Here is a 15,905-nt window from a genome sequence, read left to right on the forward strand (position 1 = left end):
AATAATTATTTTTTTAATTTAGTTATAAATTTTTTCCATACATTATTTTTAAATTTTAAATAAAAACAAACATAAAATAATTAATTGAAGATATACTATATTTATTATATTTCTTTTTCTGTGTGCAAAAAAAAATAAAATAAAATAAAACATTTAAAAATCACAATTTACACACATACAAATAATTATAAACACAATTCATACCTAACACAAACAAAACACTAATACACTGTTAATATATTTTACCTCCATCTCAATTTCAATCACTCTTCTACCTGTCAAAACAAATGGAAATAATTAACATCACGTTGCAGGACTTATAAAAGATTAGGCGCCACCGAAAGCATACATTAATGCAGTGGCGTCGCACTGGGATCCAGTCCCCTCCTCGCACGTGCCGCACTTAGTTAAAACACAACCAAACACCTCCGTTTTCGCACGTGTAAACCTACACCCGCCCCTCCGTATTCTGAAATTCCCCTCCCCACCACACGTCGCCACTCCTAGAAAACGAACCACCACCACGATCTGGTGATTAGTGGTATTCCGGTGACACCACCGCCGCCTCCGCCGCAGACCTGAACTAGGTTTTTTTCTGCACCGCTTCCTTTCTACGCGACCACTAGATCTAGAAGATTCTACAACACTCGACTCTCTCCGGAAGTTTCTTCGGAGGTGAGAATTCCGAATGGAGTCGATACTGGCACGAGCATTAGAGTACACGCTTAAGTACTGGCTCAAATCATTCACCAGAGATCAGTTCAAATTGCAGGGCCGTACCGTCCAACTCTCCAATTTAGGTAAAATTTTGCTCTGATTGCATTCAATTAGTGAAATTCTAGGGCTTAATGTTGTTATATGAGTGATTGAAGTGAGATTTGGTTGCGAATTTTATGTGATTTCTTTGGAATTTGGTAGATATCAATGGTGATGCTTTGCACGCCAGTCTCGGATTGCCTCCCGCACTGAATGTCACAACAGCGAAGGTCGGAAAATTAGAGATTATGGTTAGTAATTTCTTAATCTCATCTTACTTACCTAGCTGTACTATAATAATAATAATTTTTTTTTTTTTTTTTATAAAATTTTTAGTATTATTTTGAAAACAAGCTGCCCTGTGTTATGTTTATTTCTGGATGATGTTTTCTTATAGAGTTTAATTGATGTGAATTGTGAAGCTTCCCTCTGTAAGTAATGTACAAATAGAGCCCATTGTTGTGCAAATTGATAGGCTCGATTTGGTTCTGGAGGAGAATGATGATATGGATGCATGTAAGAACACAAGTAGGTAATGCCAGTCTTCTTCCGCTTAATGTTGTGTTTAAGGTTATGGTGTTAGAATTATAGTTTTCTGGCAAGGTTTAATGAATTTTGTTTTCGAATCTGCTTGCAGTGCACAGTCATTCCCCAGCCCTGGAAAGGGAAGTGGTTATGGATTTGCCGACAAGGTTAGTTTCTATAACATGCGGTTGATTTTCACTATTTGGCATTTACGGGAGTTAATTGGGTGTAGTTGTTTAAAGGATGGGCTTAAGATCTGCGCTTTGTGATTCTATGCATGTCGCCTCACCCTTGCTTACCATCTTGTTGTGCCTAGAACTTGTATTAGCTCAGACACTATTATTATAACAAAGGCGAGACATATTTTTAGAGTTCCTTTTATATCGGCTTCTAGCGGCCCTTCTTTGATTTATGAAATGTGCTGTTTGACCTTTTATAACTATCAGATTTCAGATGGAATGACTGTAGAAGTGCGTACTGTCAATCTTCTTCTTGAAACTCATGGGGGTGCTCGACAGAAAGGAGGAGCAACTTGGTAAGTTTCCATTGCCTGAGGGCCCTCAGCTTGTTGATTTGTTATATCTAAACGTCTAGTGACACAAATCACATTTGGTTGATGAATTGACAGTTCTAATTGTCTCCAAATAGAGATTTGCTTGGTTAATATGTACAAGTTTGTTAAGTATGAGTGTCATGTTTCCGTATCTGATATAAATGCTCAACTATAAAGGAATAACTTATGATCAATCATATTATGCCACTTGAACCATTTTACTAGAATTACAATGTCAACATTTTAAATTATCTCCAAGCTTGATATGCTAAGAACATTCAGCTGCTAATGCTACTTATGGGCTTTGATACAAAATTTTTCTCTACAACATGCTAATTTGTTCTTCAATAATATTTTTAGCATTAATTTTCCTGTAAGTTGTAAAATCACCCCCCCCCCCCCCCCCCCCCACCCCACAAATTGTCTGTACAGCACTCAATCAATATTGCAGTAAGTCCTAGTCTTAACTTTTGTGGTGATGGAAATCAGTTCTGATAGTCACAGACAATTTTTCATCTTTTGCTCTGAAGCTCCTTATGGACATTTTGCCGTCAGACTTTGTTTATTTATTTTAAAACTTTTGGTCTAACCAGGACATCACCAATGGCATCTATTACCATCCGCAACCTTTTGCTCTACACTACTAATGAAAGTTGGCAGGTAACATTCTGAAATTTGTTGTACACTTAGTTTTAGCTGCTTACCAAGAAAATTGCTCATTCAAACATTCTTCTGTAACAGGTAGTCAATCTGAAGGAAGCGAGGGACTTTTCCAATAATAAAAAGTTCATTTATTTATTCAAGGTAACTGTGCCAGCATGTTAATTTAATTGTGTTTTTTTAAAAAAACCTGTTTGAACTGAATTATAACATTTTTTGCTTGATTTTATCTCTTTTAGCATTAATTTTTAGCCTTTTGTTATTCTCTAATGACAGACTTGTTGTATTGCTCAGATCTATACAAGTAATGGGGCTTTTTTTATTTTTTATTTTTGACAGAAACTTGAATGGGAATCTCTATCTGTCGACCTTCTGCCTCATCCGGACATGTTTGCTGATGTTCATTTTGCGTCTTCTCGAGAGGGATCCAACAAGAAAGATGATGATGGGGCAAAGCGTGTTTTTTTTGGTGGAGAGCGATTTATCGAAGGAATATCAGGACAGGCTTATGTAATGCAAATTTGACAAATCAAGTTGATTCTTATTGGACTTTGCTTTTTGCTAGAGAGCAATTTTATGCTAGGCAACATTGTCTTTATTTATATTGAGCTGTATTTTTTAGTAGTTTCTTAGCTCCGTTTCATAATTATGATCAGATCACAGTACAGAGGACAGAACTAAATAGTCCACTGGGGCTTGAGGTTCAGTTACATATCCCTGAAGCTGTTTGCCCCACTTTAAGTGAACCAGGTTAGTTAAATGTTTTTTGTTTTATTTTGATGTCGCGTTTTTCAGGATTATCGGTTGTTTAGTGTTGTGAGTAGCTAGGTCTTAAGTTACCAAAATGTGAACAGGATTGCGTGCTCTTCTCCGCTTCTTTACGGGATTTTACGTTTGTCTAAATAGAGGAGATTTGAATCCAAATGCTCAGCAGGTTTAAAGTGCTGTTGTTATTGTGCTTTGTAAGACTTAATACTATCTTGTTAACTAGCTGTGGACAAATAGTAACTGAGTTCTCTCTCTCTCTCTCTCTCTCTCTCTCTCACACGCACATGTGTGTGAACACTTGCAGCGTTCCACAGAAGCAGCAGGACGTTCCCTAGTCTCTGTTATTGTGGACCACATATTTCTTTGCATCAAAGATTCTGGTTAGTTTTTCCTCCCTCTTGCAATATGTAGTGGTTTTTTTATTTCTCTCTTTAGTAGTTTTTAAGATTTTTTTTGCAGGTGATATATTTGATTATTGAAACCTTTTTCTAATAATTAATTTTACTTGCAGAGTTCCGGCTTGAACTTTTAATGCAGTCGCTTTTCTTTTCTCGGGTATCTCTCTGCACATTTCCACAGGCCCTGCATGCCATGCCATGTTCATTTTTGCTGTTATTTGTAGTTTTTATGCATTGCAAAGCCCTTCTCAATAGGTGGTTCAACATCACATGTTATCTTATGCTTTTTGCAGGCAAGTGTTTCTGATGGAGACAATGCAAGATGCTTGACACAGGTGAGGATAGGCGGACTGTTTTTAAGGTATACTCATTGTATGTCACTTTGTTATAGATTTATTGCTAGCAAATAGTTTTTATCCCCTTTTTTTTCAATTTTTAATCAATAATTTTATGTAGTTCTACCTCCAATATGGGGTACTTCTAGCTCATATATATATATATATATATATGTGATTCCATTCATTGGTACTGTTTGAATGTTTCAAATTGTAAATGATGTTATATGTTGCATAACTATGACATCTCATCAGCTTCAGATGTTTCATAATAGCAATTCATATATTTTGCATTACATTAAGAGGTCAAGAATTTCTTCATTTCACCAATTTGATGCATCAATTATTCAGTATTACATACCTTTAATGAATGAAGTTTCGGAAATAATTTTTATCTTCTACTGTTGGCATCTAAGACGCAACATGGCATACTGTGAGCAAACTGAGAGTATACAAATTGCATTATCTGTTAAATTTCATGTGATTGGTTTTACAATAATTTTTATGATAGCCTTTCTTGCTTCCCTTCGATGGAAGTTTTATTTTTCCAGAGTGTATCCTAATTTTTGGTGTAATTATTTATTTTAAGGTCAGACCATTATGAAACCGATGTTTAATCTATAAGTGGATGGTTAAAATGCAGGGATACCTTTTCACGCCCTCCATGCACCTTAGTGCAACCATCAATGCAGGCCGCTACAGAAAGTTGTCTGCATATTCCAGAGTTTGGTATTATTTGATATGTTCATTATTCTGGAAGAAATCCAGTTATGGCTATTAATCTGGCATAACTTGATATATGTCATTAAATTTCATCTCTTTCTTCTGTTTTTTGAACAGGTAAGAGCTTTTGTCCTCCAATATATCCATTGGGAGACCAGCTGTGGCAAATAAATGAAGGTGTTCCTCTGATATGCCTCCATTCTCTTCAGGTCCAGCCCTCCCCAGCACCACCATCTTTTGCTTCACAAACGGTTGTTGATTGTCAGCCTCTTATGGTATGCATCTGTTATTTCAGTGACAGATCTCTTAACATTCATCTGTTCTGATAGCTTTAGTTTTAAACATTATGTTCGCTTTCCTTGTTCAGATTCATCTTCAGGAAGAATCCTGTCTGAAGATTGCTTCCCTGTTAGCTGATGGAATTGTGGTTAATCGTGGAGATATTTTACCTGATTTCTCAGTTAACTCCCTCAAATTCAATCTCAAAGGATTAGATATCACTGTTCCTCTGGATACGGGAAACTCAATCTATTCTACAGCCAATAGCGAACCAAATTTTCAGAGCTCTTTTGCTGGAGCAAGGCTTCATGTTGAGGATTTGTTTTTCTCAGAGTCACCTTCCTTAAAACTCAAGCTACTGAACCTGGAGAAGGATCCTGCTTGCTTTTGTCTCTGGGAAGATCAACCAATTGATTCTAGCCAGAAGAAATGGACTGCTGGAGCCTCTCTTATTAGTTTGTCTCTAGAAACACGTAATGACTCAACTGGACTTCTGAGTTCTCTTAACACATCTTCAGGTTGCTGGAGGTGTGTTGAGCTGAAAGATGCTCGTGTTGAGGGGGCTATGGCAACTGCAGATGGCAGTCCATTATTAATCATTCCTCCTCCCGGAGGATTGATCAGAGTTGGGGTTGCTTGTCAACAATATTTGTCAAACACTTCAGTTGAACAGTTGTTTTTTGTTCTGGATCTCTATGCCTACTTCGGTAGGGTCAGTGAAAAGATAGCCATAATTGGAAAAAGTAACCGAATGAAGAAAATTAGAAATGAATCAGTAGGTGGAAGCCTATTGGAAAAGGTTCCTAGTGATTCTGCTGTAAGCTTGGCAGTGAAGGAACTCCAGCTAAGATTTCTGGAATCTTCTTCTGCAGTTCTTCAGGGAATGCCGCTGGTTCAGTTTCTTGGAGAAGATCTATTCATCAAAGTTACTCATAGAACCCTTGGCGGTGCCATAGTTATTTCATCCAATTTACGCTGGGAGAGTGTTGAGGTGGACTGTGCAGATGCTGACGGAAATTTGGCACATGAGAATGGTATTCCATTACCTACTCTTGAAAATGGTCTTTCAATTGTCGGGAATGGATGTCGTCAGCTGAGAACTGTCTTTTGGGTGCAAAAGAGACTGAAATGTCAATCAAATGGTAACACTCCTTCAATTCCTTTTTTGGACATAAGCATGGCGCATATGATTCCATACAGCACACGGGATATGGAGTGCCATAGATTGACTTTGTCAGCTTGTATTTCTGGTGTTCGACTTGGGGGAGGAATGAATTATACCGAAGCCCTCTTACATCGATTTGGAATATTGGGGCCAGATGGTGGTCCTGGGGAGCGGCTCTCTAAAGGGTTAGAAAACTTATCTGCAGGGCCTTTGTCGAAACTTTTCAAAGCATCACCTCTTATTGCAGATGAGCTCCAAGATAGAATGGACAGTAAGCTCTTTATATACATATATACAGTATACATATATATAAACCAAGTCAGTTTTTTTTTTTAGTCGTATCGTATTACTTTTTCCATCATTTTTGTCTCACTGTTTTATCTTGAATCCCCCAATTTTCTTTCCCTTTTCTCTCAGATGGAACTTCAGGAGATGGGAATGACAGTGCTTTCTTGCACTTGGGTACACCTGATGATGTGGACTTATCTGTAGAATTGAAAGATTGGTTATTTGCCCTTGAAGGTGCACAGAACAATGAAGAAGAGTGTTTGTTACAAAATCATAATGATCTTGGCAGGGAAGAGAGGTGTTGGCACACAACTTTCCAGAGTTTGCTAGTGAAAGCAAAAAGTAGCCCAAAGCATGCAGTGAATGGCAAAGAAAAATCATTTCGACCACAGAAATATCCTGTCGAATTGATAACAGTGAGAAAGTTTTCCATATTTTCCTTTGGGCTATATGAATTTTTCTAGATATAAAATTGATCTAACATATTCAATAGAACATGCATGCAGAATTGAATTTGAACCAACTTTATGGAACATTTTTTTGTGGATTACTTCCATGGAATACCTTTTACATGAGAAACTATTTCTATACCATTTTGTTGGGATTGTTTGACTGGGATAGTCTGGCCTAGCATATGTTTTAGCATACTATAGCTGCAATGATAGGATGGCGTGTTTAGTGAAGTTTGTTCTCAGTGGGTGGGTTACTTTATAACAAGAGGGAAGCTATTTTCCTGCCCCACCCCAATCACTCAATCTGGACTGTAGGTTAGTTTCCATCACAACTTGTGTCCAAACTATGGTTTGGTTTTCAACTGACATCTACATGGCTCTAGGATGAAATAGGGAACTGATTCCTGTTCCAATTGGATGGCGTTGAAACATTGTGATTGGACCATGAAGCTATGGATGCAATACCAACCTTTTCACATCATCAGCTGACCATACTCAGCACAGCTGAAGTTAAAAAAGTTCAGATACTATGGCTTAGTGTGGAGAAGTTTAGTATTGGTTGTGTATGGGTTGCCAGTGTTGCTTTAAGAGTTTTGATTATTTAGTTGGGTCTCTGTTGAATATATTGGTTTGGGCCTGGGTTGTACTGTTGTGTTGGTGCTTTAGGCACTAGATTTGATTCTGTTACACTGTAATTGGCTGTTATTTTATGAGTATTTTCTAATAGCCTTATTATTTCCCATTTTTCTGCATTGCGTTAAATTTACTGTGGAAAGAATTCTTGCTTGTAGGTTGGTGTGGAAGGTTTGCAGACCTTGAAGCCCCAGTCACAAAAGCATATCCTTCAGAATGGATTACATCTGGAAGGGCCCAAGGAGGCTGTTGAGGTATATGGTGGGATAAATCTGGAATTTGGCATAGTGATATCTGAAGACAATGTGGACGGAGACATGGTGAAATGGGTGGTGGAAAACTTCAAATTTTCTGTAAAACAGCCGGTAGCGAGATTTTAAATTGTAACCATTTGATTGATGTCTTTTATGAGTAGAGTCCATATAGTGATGATTTATTTATTTTTTGGTAGATTGAGGCAATCGTGACGAAGGATGAGTTGCAGCACCTTGCTTCTCTGTGCAAGTCTGAAGTTGACTCAATGGGCCGCATAACTGCTGGTGTCCTGCGGTTACTTAAGCTGGAGGGGTCCATTGGTCAGGCAGCCATCAATCAACTAAACAATCTTGGTATGATCCTCTGTAATATAAGCTATTGGAATCATATAGTCCTATTATCATTCACATCACGGAATACCGGACCTAACTGGATGTTTGATATTTTTGGGGACTGAATGTTCTGAAGTTTGACAACTGCCAATTGACTTGACAAATTTGTCAGAATTGGGAATATAGATATGGTCAATAGCCCAGCACATCACTTATATAGATATGGTCAATATCCCAGCACATCACTTAGATGAGCTCCGGAAAGCAATGTAGGAAAGCGAAATTTGTGTGAAAATAGGAAATTAAGAAATTCAAAGGGATCAAATTAGATTAAATTTGGTCTGGACCTGAAATGACCTGAATCTATCACTATATTCCAGACCTTAGAAAGTCAAGGAGCAGTCCTGTTAGAGGTCAGACTGAAGACTTCATTCAGTCAGATACCAAGGAAAATTAAAAAAAAAAAAAATGGAAACAAAAGGTTCAGGGTTGAAATAGGCTCATAACATAAAAATTGGATAGGATTGTAGCAAGATGCTTGTAATTCAGATACCTCTAATTTCATATTTTAACTGCATGAAACACTGGTAAATACAATAAAATATATAAAAAAAAAAATGCTGGAAATGGAGATAGGTGATTCTGCTTTGTACCCTATTTGAGCATAAGATGCCTTAATTGCATTATCCTTTGAGAAGTTTAAGATTTGTCATCTGTACCACTGAGAACCTTTTAATTCAGATCTCTCGGATTTCAAAATTGTACTGTTTTAAACACTGGTTCATGCTCTAAAAAAGATGAGCATTATCGGAGATGGGTGATTATTCTCTGTAGCCTATTTGAGCATAAAACCTTACCTTCTTAAGCTTTGACCTTCTCATTTTTCTCGTTGCTGAGAGTTATACTTGTCTGGAATGATTAAGATCTTCTTGGAGTCTGACTTCTTTGCTAGGTATTAGAACTTTATGTGCTCCATGACTTTGCAGGAAGTGAAAGCTTTGACAAGATTTTCACCCCGGAGAAGCTTAGTAATGGTAGTAGCATTGACAGTAGTGGGTTCAGTCCACAGTCAAGTATCACTGGTGAAAGCCAGCAGCCTTCAACCTTGCTGTCGACAGTGGCTTCACTTGAAGAGTTAGTCTTGGATTCTCAGGCAAAATGTTCAGCTCTTACTGCCGAATTATGCAGTTCAGAATCTTCCGTACAGCATCTTGCTGAAATTGTACAACTCACTCAGAAACTTGAGAGTATGCAGCGTTTATTGACACGACTTCGGACTCAAATCTGATTGGCCCTTCCTTGTCTTTGGTTTCTGTACAATTTTGGGATAAAAGTATCCCAATCATATAGTTTGGATTTTTTTTTTTTTGTATATATATATAGATACAATACGTGAGTGTGTGTATCAATTAGGCGAATTCAAGAGAATCATAGATCCAGTTAAAAATTTTGTATTTCACTTTTGTATTCAAATTTATGATCATAAAGAAATACGTCTCATGCTTGACCCGATAGTTTCTTGGTGACAATTCATTTCTTCATTACAGTATATAATTAGATCATACCAAAAGTGTAACAAAATTTGATCTCAGCCCTTCATATTCTGTTGTGATCTCATGGTTCTTGGTCAAGAAAACTATTTTGTGCTCATCTGTCCTTGTACCTCACTGTTACTGAGCCCCTGCTTGCTTCATATAGGTTACTTTTTACTACTTCCTCATTTATGTGGTCTTAGCTCGTGCATGATGATGCAATGGGTTTGCCTATTTGGTGGTGTTCTTTCTTTTCAAAGCATCAGTGAGGCTTCCACGGTGAAGCTTCAAGAAGTGGGTTGGAATCCTCTATCCAGATCTACACTCTCCTCTTGTATCGAAGCTCCTCTTTACCAGATAATTAGGTTAGAGAGACGGATCTTATGGTAGGGAGGTGCCTTGAAATAAGGGGTCATGAAATTCAAGACACAAGACAGGATCTTAAATTCGGGAAGTGGGTAGGAAGAAATTCTGTGTCTGGATCTCCCATATCCCTTATTTCAAGGTCTCTCTTTGCTATATAATCAGGTTAGAGATTGGGTCTCTTTTGTCTCCCTGTTTCGAGGCCTCTCTCCACTAATTTACTCATCGTCTTGTAAAGAGATGTCATGGAACTGGAGGACAAGGAGCTCCTGGACAAAAGATACCTCCTCTAGGAAGTGGTAGTATATTTTAAAGGATTGTAATTTTGAGCAATGAATCTCCTTGCAATGACCCATGTTTAAAGCTAAAGCAAAATTATGTTGTTTTAAGGTGTGATTTTAATGTCATTTTATTTTCAATTTTAACTCGAAGTTTAATTATGTATTTTGCTGTTGTGTCTTCTTGTAATAAAAAGCATAACAAAATTATTGTAAAAAAAAAAAAAAAAAAATTAAACTCAGTTTTTAAATGTCATGATTACTAGAATTTGTTGGATCTGAAGTAGCTTGATGAGCTCAAAACAGAGACCAGTACAATTAAACTTCTAGTCATGAAAGATATTTTGTCCATTGACTCTTTGCTCTCTTTTTATCTAAATTCCAAAGAACTATCACCAATACAGACAAACAAGAAACAACCTTATCTTCTTCTACTCGAGCAAGTTTCCACACTATCATGGCCTCAGCAGTGATTCAATTCCTCCCCCATCCACACTCTCTTCATCAACTCCATCCCTCTTCAAATCCCTCACAATTCCACATCCACAATCTCCCACACCTCAAAAAACACCACCTGACCATCAAATGTACTTCTTCAAATGACTCAGCTCCTGAACCAGACTTCCCAACCCCACCTCCAGGCTCTGAAACCACCATCAGCCCAGATAAGTTTCCAATCGAAAAGCGAAGAAGATCCGAAATAACACGAGACCGGAGGTCCAGAACCAGTCTAGTGAAGCCTGAGCCACCAAACTTTGAGATAGGATGGAAGAGAACCAAGGAGATTCCATTGGAGAAGCCAAAAGGGTATGTGATAATGGATTTTTTGGAGAAGTTGGTGGGATTAATGGAGAGAGAGTTTGGGTCGGTGGCGCTTTTGGCGAAAGCGGGAGAGATTGTGGCAGAGAGAGCTAGAGAAGAAGCAGAGGTGTTGAGAGAGGAGGGAGAAGTGGATGAGAGAATGGTGACTGAGCTGTTTAGAGTATTGAAGCTGATGGAAATGGACTTGGCTATGGTTAAAGCTGCTGTGAAAGAAGAGACTTTGAATGAGAGGATTGAACAAGCCAAGGCAAGGTGCAGGCAAGCTATTCTTGTTGCAAATTCGTTTTGATTGATAGTTTGTATTGAATTATTCATGGGGCCAAACTCATTTGGTTTTCTGATTGAGTAATGTTATACCAAAAAAAAAAAAAATTGGAACTTTGATTATGGGAATGATGCCATTGAAATCATTTTAAAATAAAGAATCTATGATATATATATATATTTTAATAAAATTGTCACCAACACATCTTTTGAGTAGATAATTATGTAAGAATATTAAAAAAAAAATTCCCCTTAAATTTTGCATGTTTATCATGTGGTCATAACCACAATAGCAAAACACTAGAAATTTAAACCAGTAATTGCAGTTCAAATAGAAGGCTTTCAGGGTTGGGCACAAAAGAGGGCAGAAAAACCACCATGTTATTCCCATAAATTGGGATTCCAATTCCAACACCAAAGTGTCCATCTCTTGTTTGGCCATTTATGATTCAAATAGTAATTAGGAGCTCAGGCGTGGCGAGATTACTTAATGGTATTGAGTTGGGTAATAAGAGATCTGACCGTCAATAAGACAAGACCGTGGTTAAGGGTATCAAATTCATTGGTAATGTTCAATTGGGACAGGATGCTAAGGACGAAGCTGTGGTCCACCACGTGTTGTTTTTTTGTCATCAGTGATAATAGTCCGTCAGATTCCGTCCCTACACCTGACAAGATATTTATTGGAGTTGGCGAGGGAAATCCTGAGATCTGGTGTAGACACCCCATTTTTGACCGACCTTAAGACTCAGACGTCACCGATTGAGCGCTTGGTGATGTTGCATATCGTGCTCGTTCAGAGGTTTCAGAGTCTCGGCTGCGAGCCTTGCCTCCGGACTTCCGGACTCTTTCATGCTTTGTCTCGGTTTGCGAACCAGGCTCTGTTTTCTTTGTTTTTTTCTTCCCGAAGGGAGGGAGAGGTCTCGTAGATCATCTCTCAGTAGCCGTAGGCTACGTTTCGTGGTCGTAGGCCATTTTGCCCGTTTAGAGTCCGGTTTTCGGTTTTTCGGAGCCGTTGGCCGTGTGCCTCGGTTCGGGACCACTTAACCACCTCCGTTTGCTCCGGTTTTTGGCATACATCTTATTTACTCCCTTTTGAAGGACACTCCGGTCCGAAAAACCAACTTCGTGGTCGAACACCACTTCCGGTGCCTAACAGTCAGTTTTCGGGGCCTCGGGCTGCGCGTTTCGGCCCTCGAACCTCCATTTTGCATCGATCTGGGCTCATTTTTGGTGGAGACATTATTTTCACTGCTAAGAAGGTCGTAGAAGGGTGGGAGGCCAGTAATTGTTCTGACAACCAGTTTTATTCCTCCATCGCTCTCCGTCGCTCGTTTTTCTCACTTGAAAGCCAATGTTGACCACCCTAAGGCCACTTTTTCCAGCCCTAAACCACATATTTGTGTTGTACACACCTGGGAGGCCACCAATATCATATGGCCGGCCAGTAATTGTGTGTGACCTTTTTGAACCCCTCCTCAAAGTGGCCTTTTCTCTCTCATGGTTCATTTTCTCCAGTTTTTGACCACATGGTTGTGTTGTGCACACATGAGAGGCCCTTCTTTTGGCATGGCCGGCCATTAATCTTCATTGACCCTTTTGACCCTTGGCCGACCGGCCATGGGGAAGGCCGACTAGCCACCTAAACCCTAGGAAACCGGCCGGCCATGATCCTCTCTCCAAGTACTTTACAGAAATGCCCTCTGTTTCCTCCCAGATTTTGTATCCGGGGGGGCCAACTTTTGGGGGGAAATTTGAATTCCATTCCCCCCTTTTTTTCCCCCTTCTCTTGCCTATATATCCAGGCCCTCCAGCTCCCTTTTGAAGGGTTAGAAATTTTGGTTTGGAGCTCCTACATTGTATCTCTCTCTCTCTACACTCCAACCCTCAAAACCTTCCAAACCCTACACCATTTCTACACCACCACCTAGCACCGCACCACAACCATCTATTCCAGCCACTTGGAGCTGTTTTCCAGAGCTAATGAGCCACCAAACTTGGTCCAAGAGTTGTCAAAGATTTAGGCCTATTTGTAAACTGTTTTGAGCTTGGTTATAAACTGTAAAGTGGCTTATTTTGAGCCCTTATTCAATATTGTTGGAGGGCTCTTCACTGTTTGAGGCTTCCTTTTGTCACTTGCCTCTTTATCCCTCTTTTGGCCTTATTTTTGCATGTTTTGTTACCCCCTTGTGCTTGTATTTTTGGACTTTGGTCCGAACTGTAAATAGCCTTATTTTGACCCCCTCTTCATGTTTTATCAAGGGACGTTTGCTTTTTGAAGCTCCCTTCTTGCTCTTTGTGTTTAAACCTCTTTTTAGGCCTTATTTTGCATAGTATTTTAAGCTTGCATGTGCACTGTTTTGGGTTTGGTCACTCACTGTAAAACACCATGTTTTGGGCCCCTCTTCAACTTTGTTGAAGGGCCCTCCTCTGTTTGAGGCCAGAAACCATCACTTGCTTCTTTGTCTCCCTTTTGGCCCATTTCTTGCACAATAGTTTATCCATACTTGTGTTTGTTTTCGTGGCTTGTTGTAAACTGTAAAGTGCTTCATTTTGAGCCTTTCTTCAACTTTGTTGAAGGGATCTTGGCCATTTAGGGCCAGCATCTTCTACTTGCTTCATTATCTCTCTTTTGGGGCCATTTTTGCATGTTAACTTAGCCCTATTTGTGTTCACTTTTTGACCTTGCTTAAAACTGTAAATATGCTTTTTTTGGGATTGTCTTGATTCTTTCTTCACACTTCATGTTCAAATAATGCATGTTTTGCATAGCCATAGGTCATTCCATGTACCTAATTTTGTGTTTCGGGTTCATTCCATGCATCGGATGCCATGTTTCCATGTTTCGGGGCTGTTTTGCATCATATTTTTCTACTGAAATTTGCATGCTAGTATGCCATATTTCATGCCTTGCCATGTCTTGTTAGAGTGGCATTTGTGCCTTAAGATCGGTCCTCGGTTTGCGTGCACGCGTGCACGCATCTCGAGTGTCTCATTTTCATCTCATGCCTACTAACGTGAGTGTGGCTGAGGTTCACTTATGTTGGTGTAAGTCCATTGTGCATTGTGTATGCCATTTCATTTCATAGCATTGTGTATGCTAGGTTGTATGTTAGCGCATCGTGTATGCCATGTTACCTCGTGCATCGTGTATGCCATTTCATAGCATTGTGCATGCTAGGTTGTATATTAGTTGCATTCATGCATGTCATGCATATTGCATTGTGTTTGGGATAGGAGTTAGCCTGAGCACGGGAAACGAGGTACGTTTCGTACTCCGAGTGACGGAACGTATCTCAATTCCTGGTCGCCGACACTCCGGATTATCCATGATGGAGTCTAGGCCCTGTTGTGTTTTCATGTGCATTCATTCCATATTGAGTCATGCAATTCGACTCCCCGACCATCATGCATCGAGATGCGTGATTGGTGACACGAGAATCGAGGACTACACTCCCCGAAGAGTAGTCATGCATGCATATGTGAAAATACTTTGCCATGCCCCTTTGTTGCTCTCTGTTGCAACAAATCAGAAATCGGCAGCCTTTCGGAGCTTGGCATGCATTCCAAAAACAATTGCAAACAGAGGCAAACCGGGGCATCGCGAGGGATTCTCCGCACAAGGCAACCCGAGCATGCATCATTCATCATCCGGAGCAGATTTGAGGCAGTCCCTGGCTTGCATGCCAATTTATTGCTTTCCTAGATTGATGTGTTAATTAATTAGGATTTTATATTTATTCAGGACTGTATTATTTATTCATTTGGGACTGTATTATTCTTTCGGACCCTCTGCGCGAGGGCAATGTTGTAATAAGTGTGCGTGTGTGTGATGTATGTCTTCCAACCCCACGTCTTTCTCTCTTTTATTTACCCGCTTATGATGGTTAGATTAGGGCATGTTTCAATTAGCATACAGTATGATAGCATGTTTGCATTCATTCATCTGTTTTGCATGCACCGGGCTCGGCGCATCATACTAACTGCATTGTATTTTCAATTCCAAGTTGAATACATGTTAGCTGTAGCATTTCATATGCCATGTTTAGAATAGCCGAACCTGCTATAGTTGCATTTTTGCATGTGTTGCATTAGGCATTTCTGTATAGTTAGGATCATGCATGGATTTCTAATTAGTTTCTGTTTTAGCTTGGAGTACTCGGTAAGTTTTATGCTTTAGCATCCTTGCATGCGTGTGAGTGACTGGCATGATAGCATGCTTACCATGAGGCTAATTGCTTATGTGATATAACTGCCTGAATGCCTGTGGGTGAAGGTTGGGTTATTTGGATTGGAACAATTCATTCACTATGTGTTTTAAGCCCACTAGATAGTGGCAAAATCATGTTTTCTAAGCCCGCCTGAGGGTGGCAAATTCACGTCTTAGCCTACTTGCGAGTAGCACCATCAAACCATTTTCAAACAAGCAAACATGAAATGTTTTGTTCCAATTCAGGCGATCCAGTCTATACTTATATGCTGTGCGCATCACATAGTAAATCTAGGCTAATAACCGGAATAAGA

At 39.3% G+C, this 15,905-nt stretch overlaps 2 protein-coding genes across 3 annotated transcripts; both read left to right on the forward strand.

Annotated features, from left to right (window-relative positions):
• Positions 1-281: 281 nt before the first annotated feature.
• Positions 282-9,636, forward strand: LOC114272011 (amino-terminal region of chorein). 2 transcript variants are annotated; one of them, XM_028213683.2, is made up of 20 exons: positions 282-800; positions 919-1,007; positions 1,179-1,288; positions 1,394-1,448; positions 1,728-1,816; positions 2,428-2,494; positions 2,576-2,638; positions 2,834-3,004; positions 3,151-3,244; positions 3,349-3,428; positions 3,567-3,642; positions 3,774-3,817; positions 3,954-4,021; positions 4,639-4,724; positions 4,836-4,993; positions 5,086-6,433; positions 6,580-6,866; positions 7,694-7,900; positions 7,987-8,143; positions 9,109-9,636. In XM_028213683.2, the coding sequence occupies exons 1-20, from the start codon at positions 689-691 to the stop codon at positions 9,408-9,410; spliced, it is 3,663 nt and encodes a 1,220-aa protein (XP_028069484.2). In that variant the 5' UTR covers positions 282-688; the 3' UTR covers positions 9,411-9,636. The 2 variants fall into 2 exon arrangements, with proteins under 2 accessions (XP_028069484.2, XP_028069485.2); XM_028213684.2 differs by having other exon boundaries at positions 343-800; positions 1,179-1,284.
• A 1,016-nt stretch (positions 9,637-10,652) lies between these two features.
• CRR41 (potassium/sodium hyperpolarization-activated cyclic nucleotide-gated channel protein) lies at positions 10,653-11,504 on the forward strand. Its single transcript, XM_028213685.2, has one exon. It carries the CDS (start codon positions 10,753-10,755, stop codon positions 11,404-11,406), a length of 654 nt encoding a protein of 217 aa, XP_028069486.1. The 5' UTR covers positions 10,653-10,752; the 3' UTR covers positions 11,407-11,504.
• The last annotated feature ends 4,401 nt before the right edge of the window (positions 11,505-15,905 follow it).

The sequence above is a fragment of the Camellia sinensis genome, chromosome 8, assembly GCF_055761805.1.
Source record: "Camellia sinensis isolate YWXY chromosome 8, ASM5576180v1, whole genome shotgun sequence".
In the NCBI taxonomy this organism is placed as follows: domain Eukaryota; kingdom Viridiplantae; phylum Streptophyta; class Magnoliopsida; order Ericales; family Theaceae; genus Camellia; species Camellia sinensis.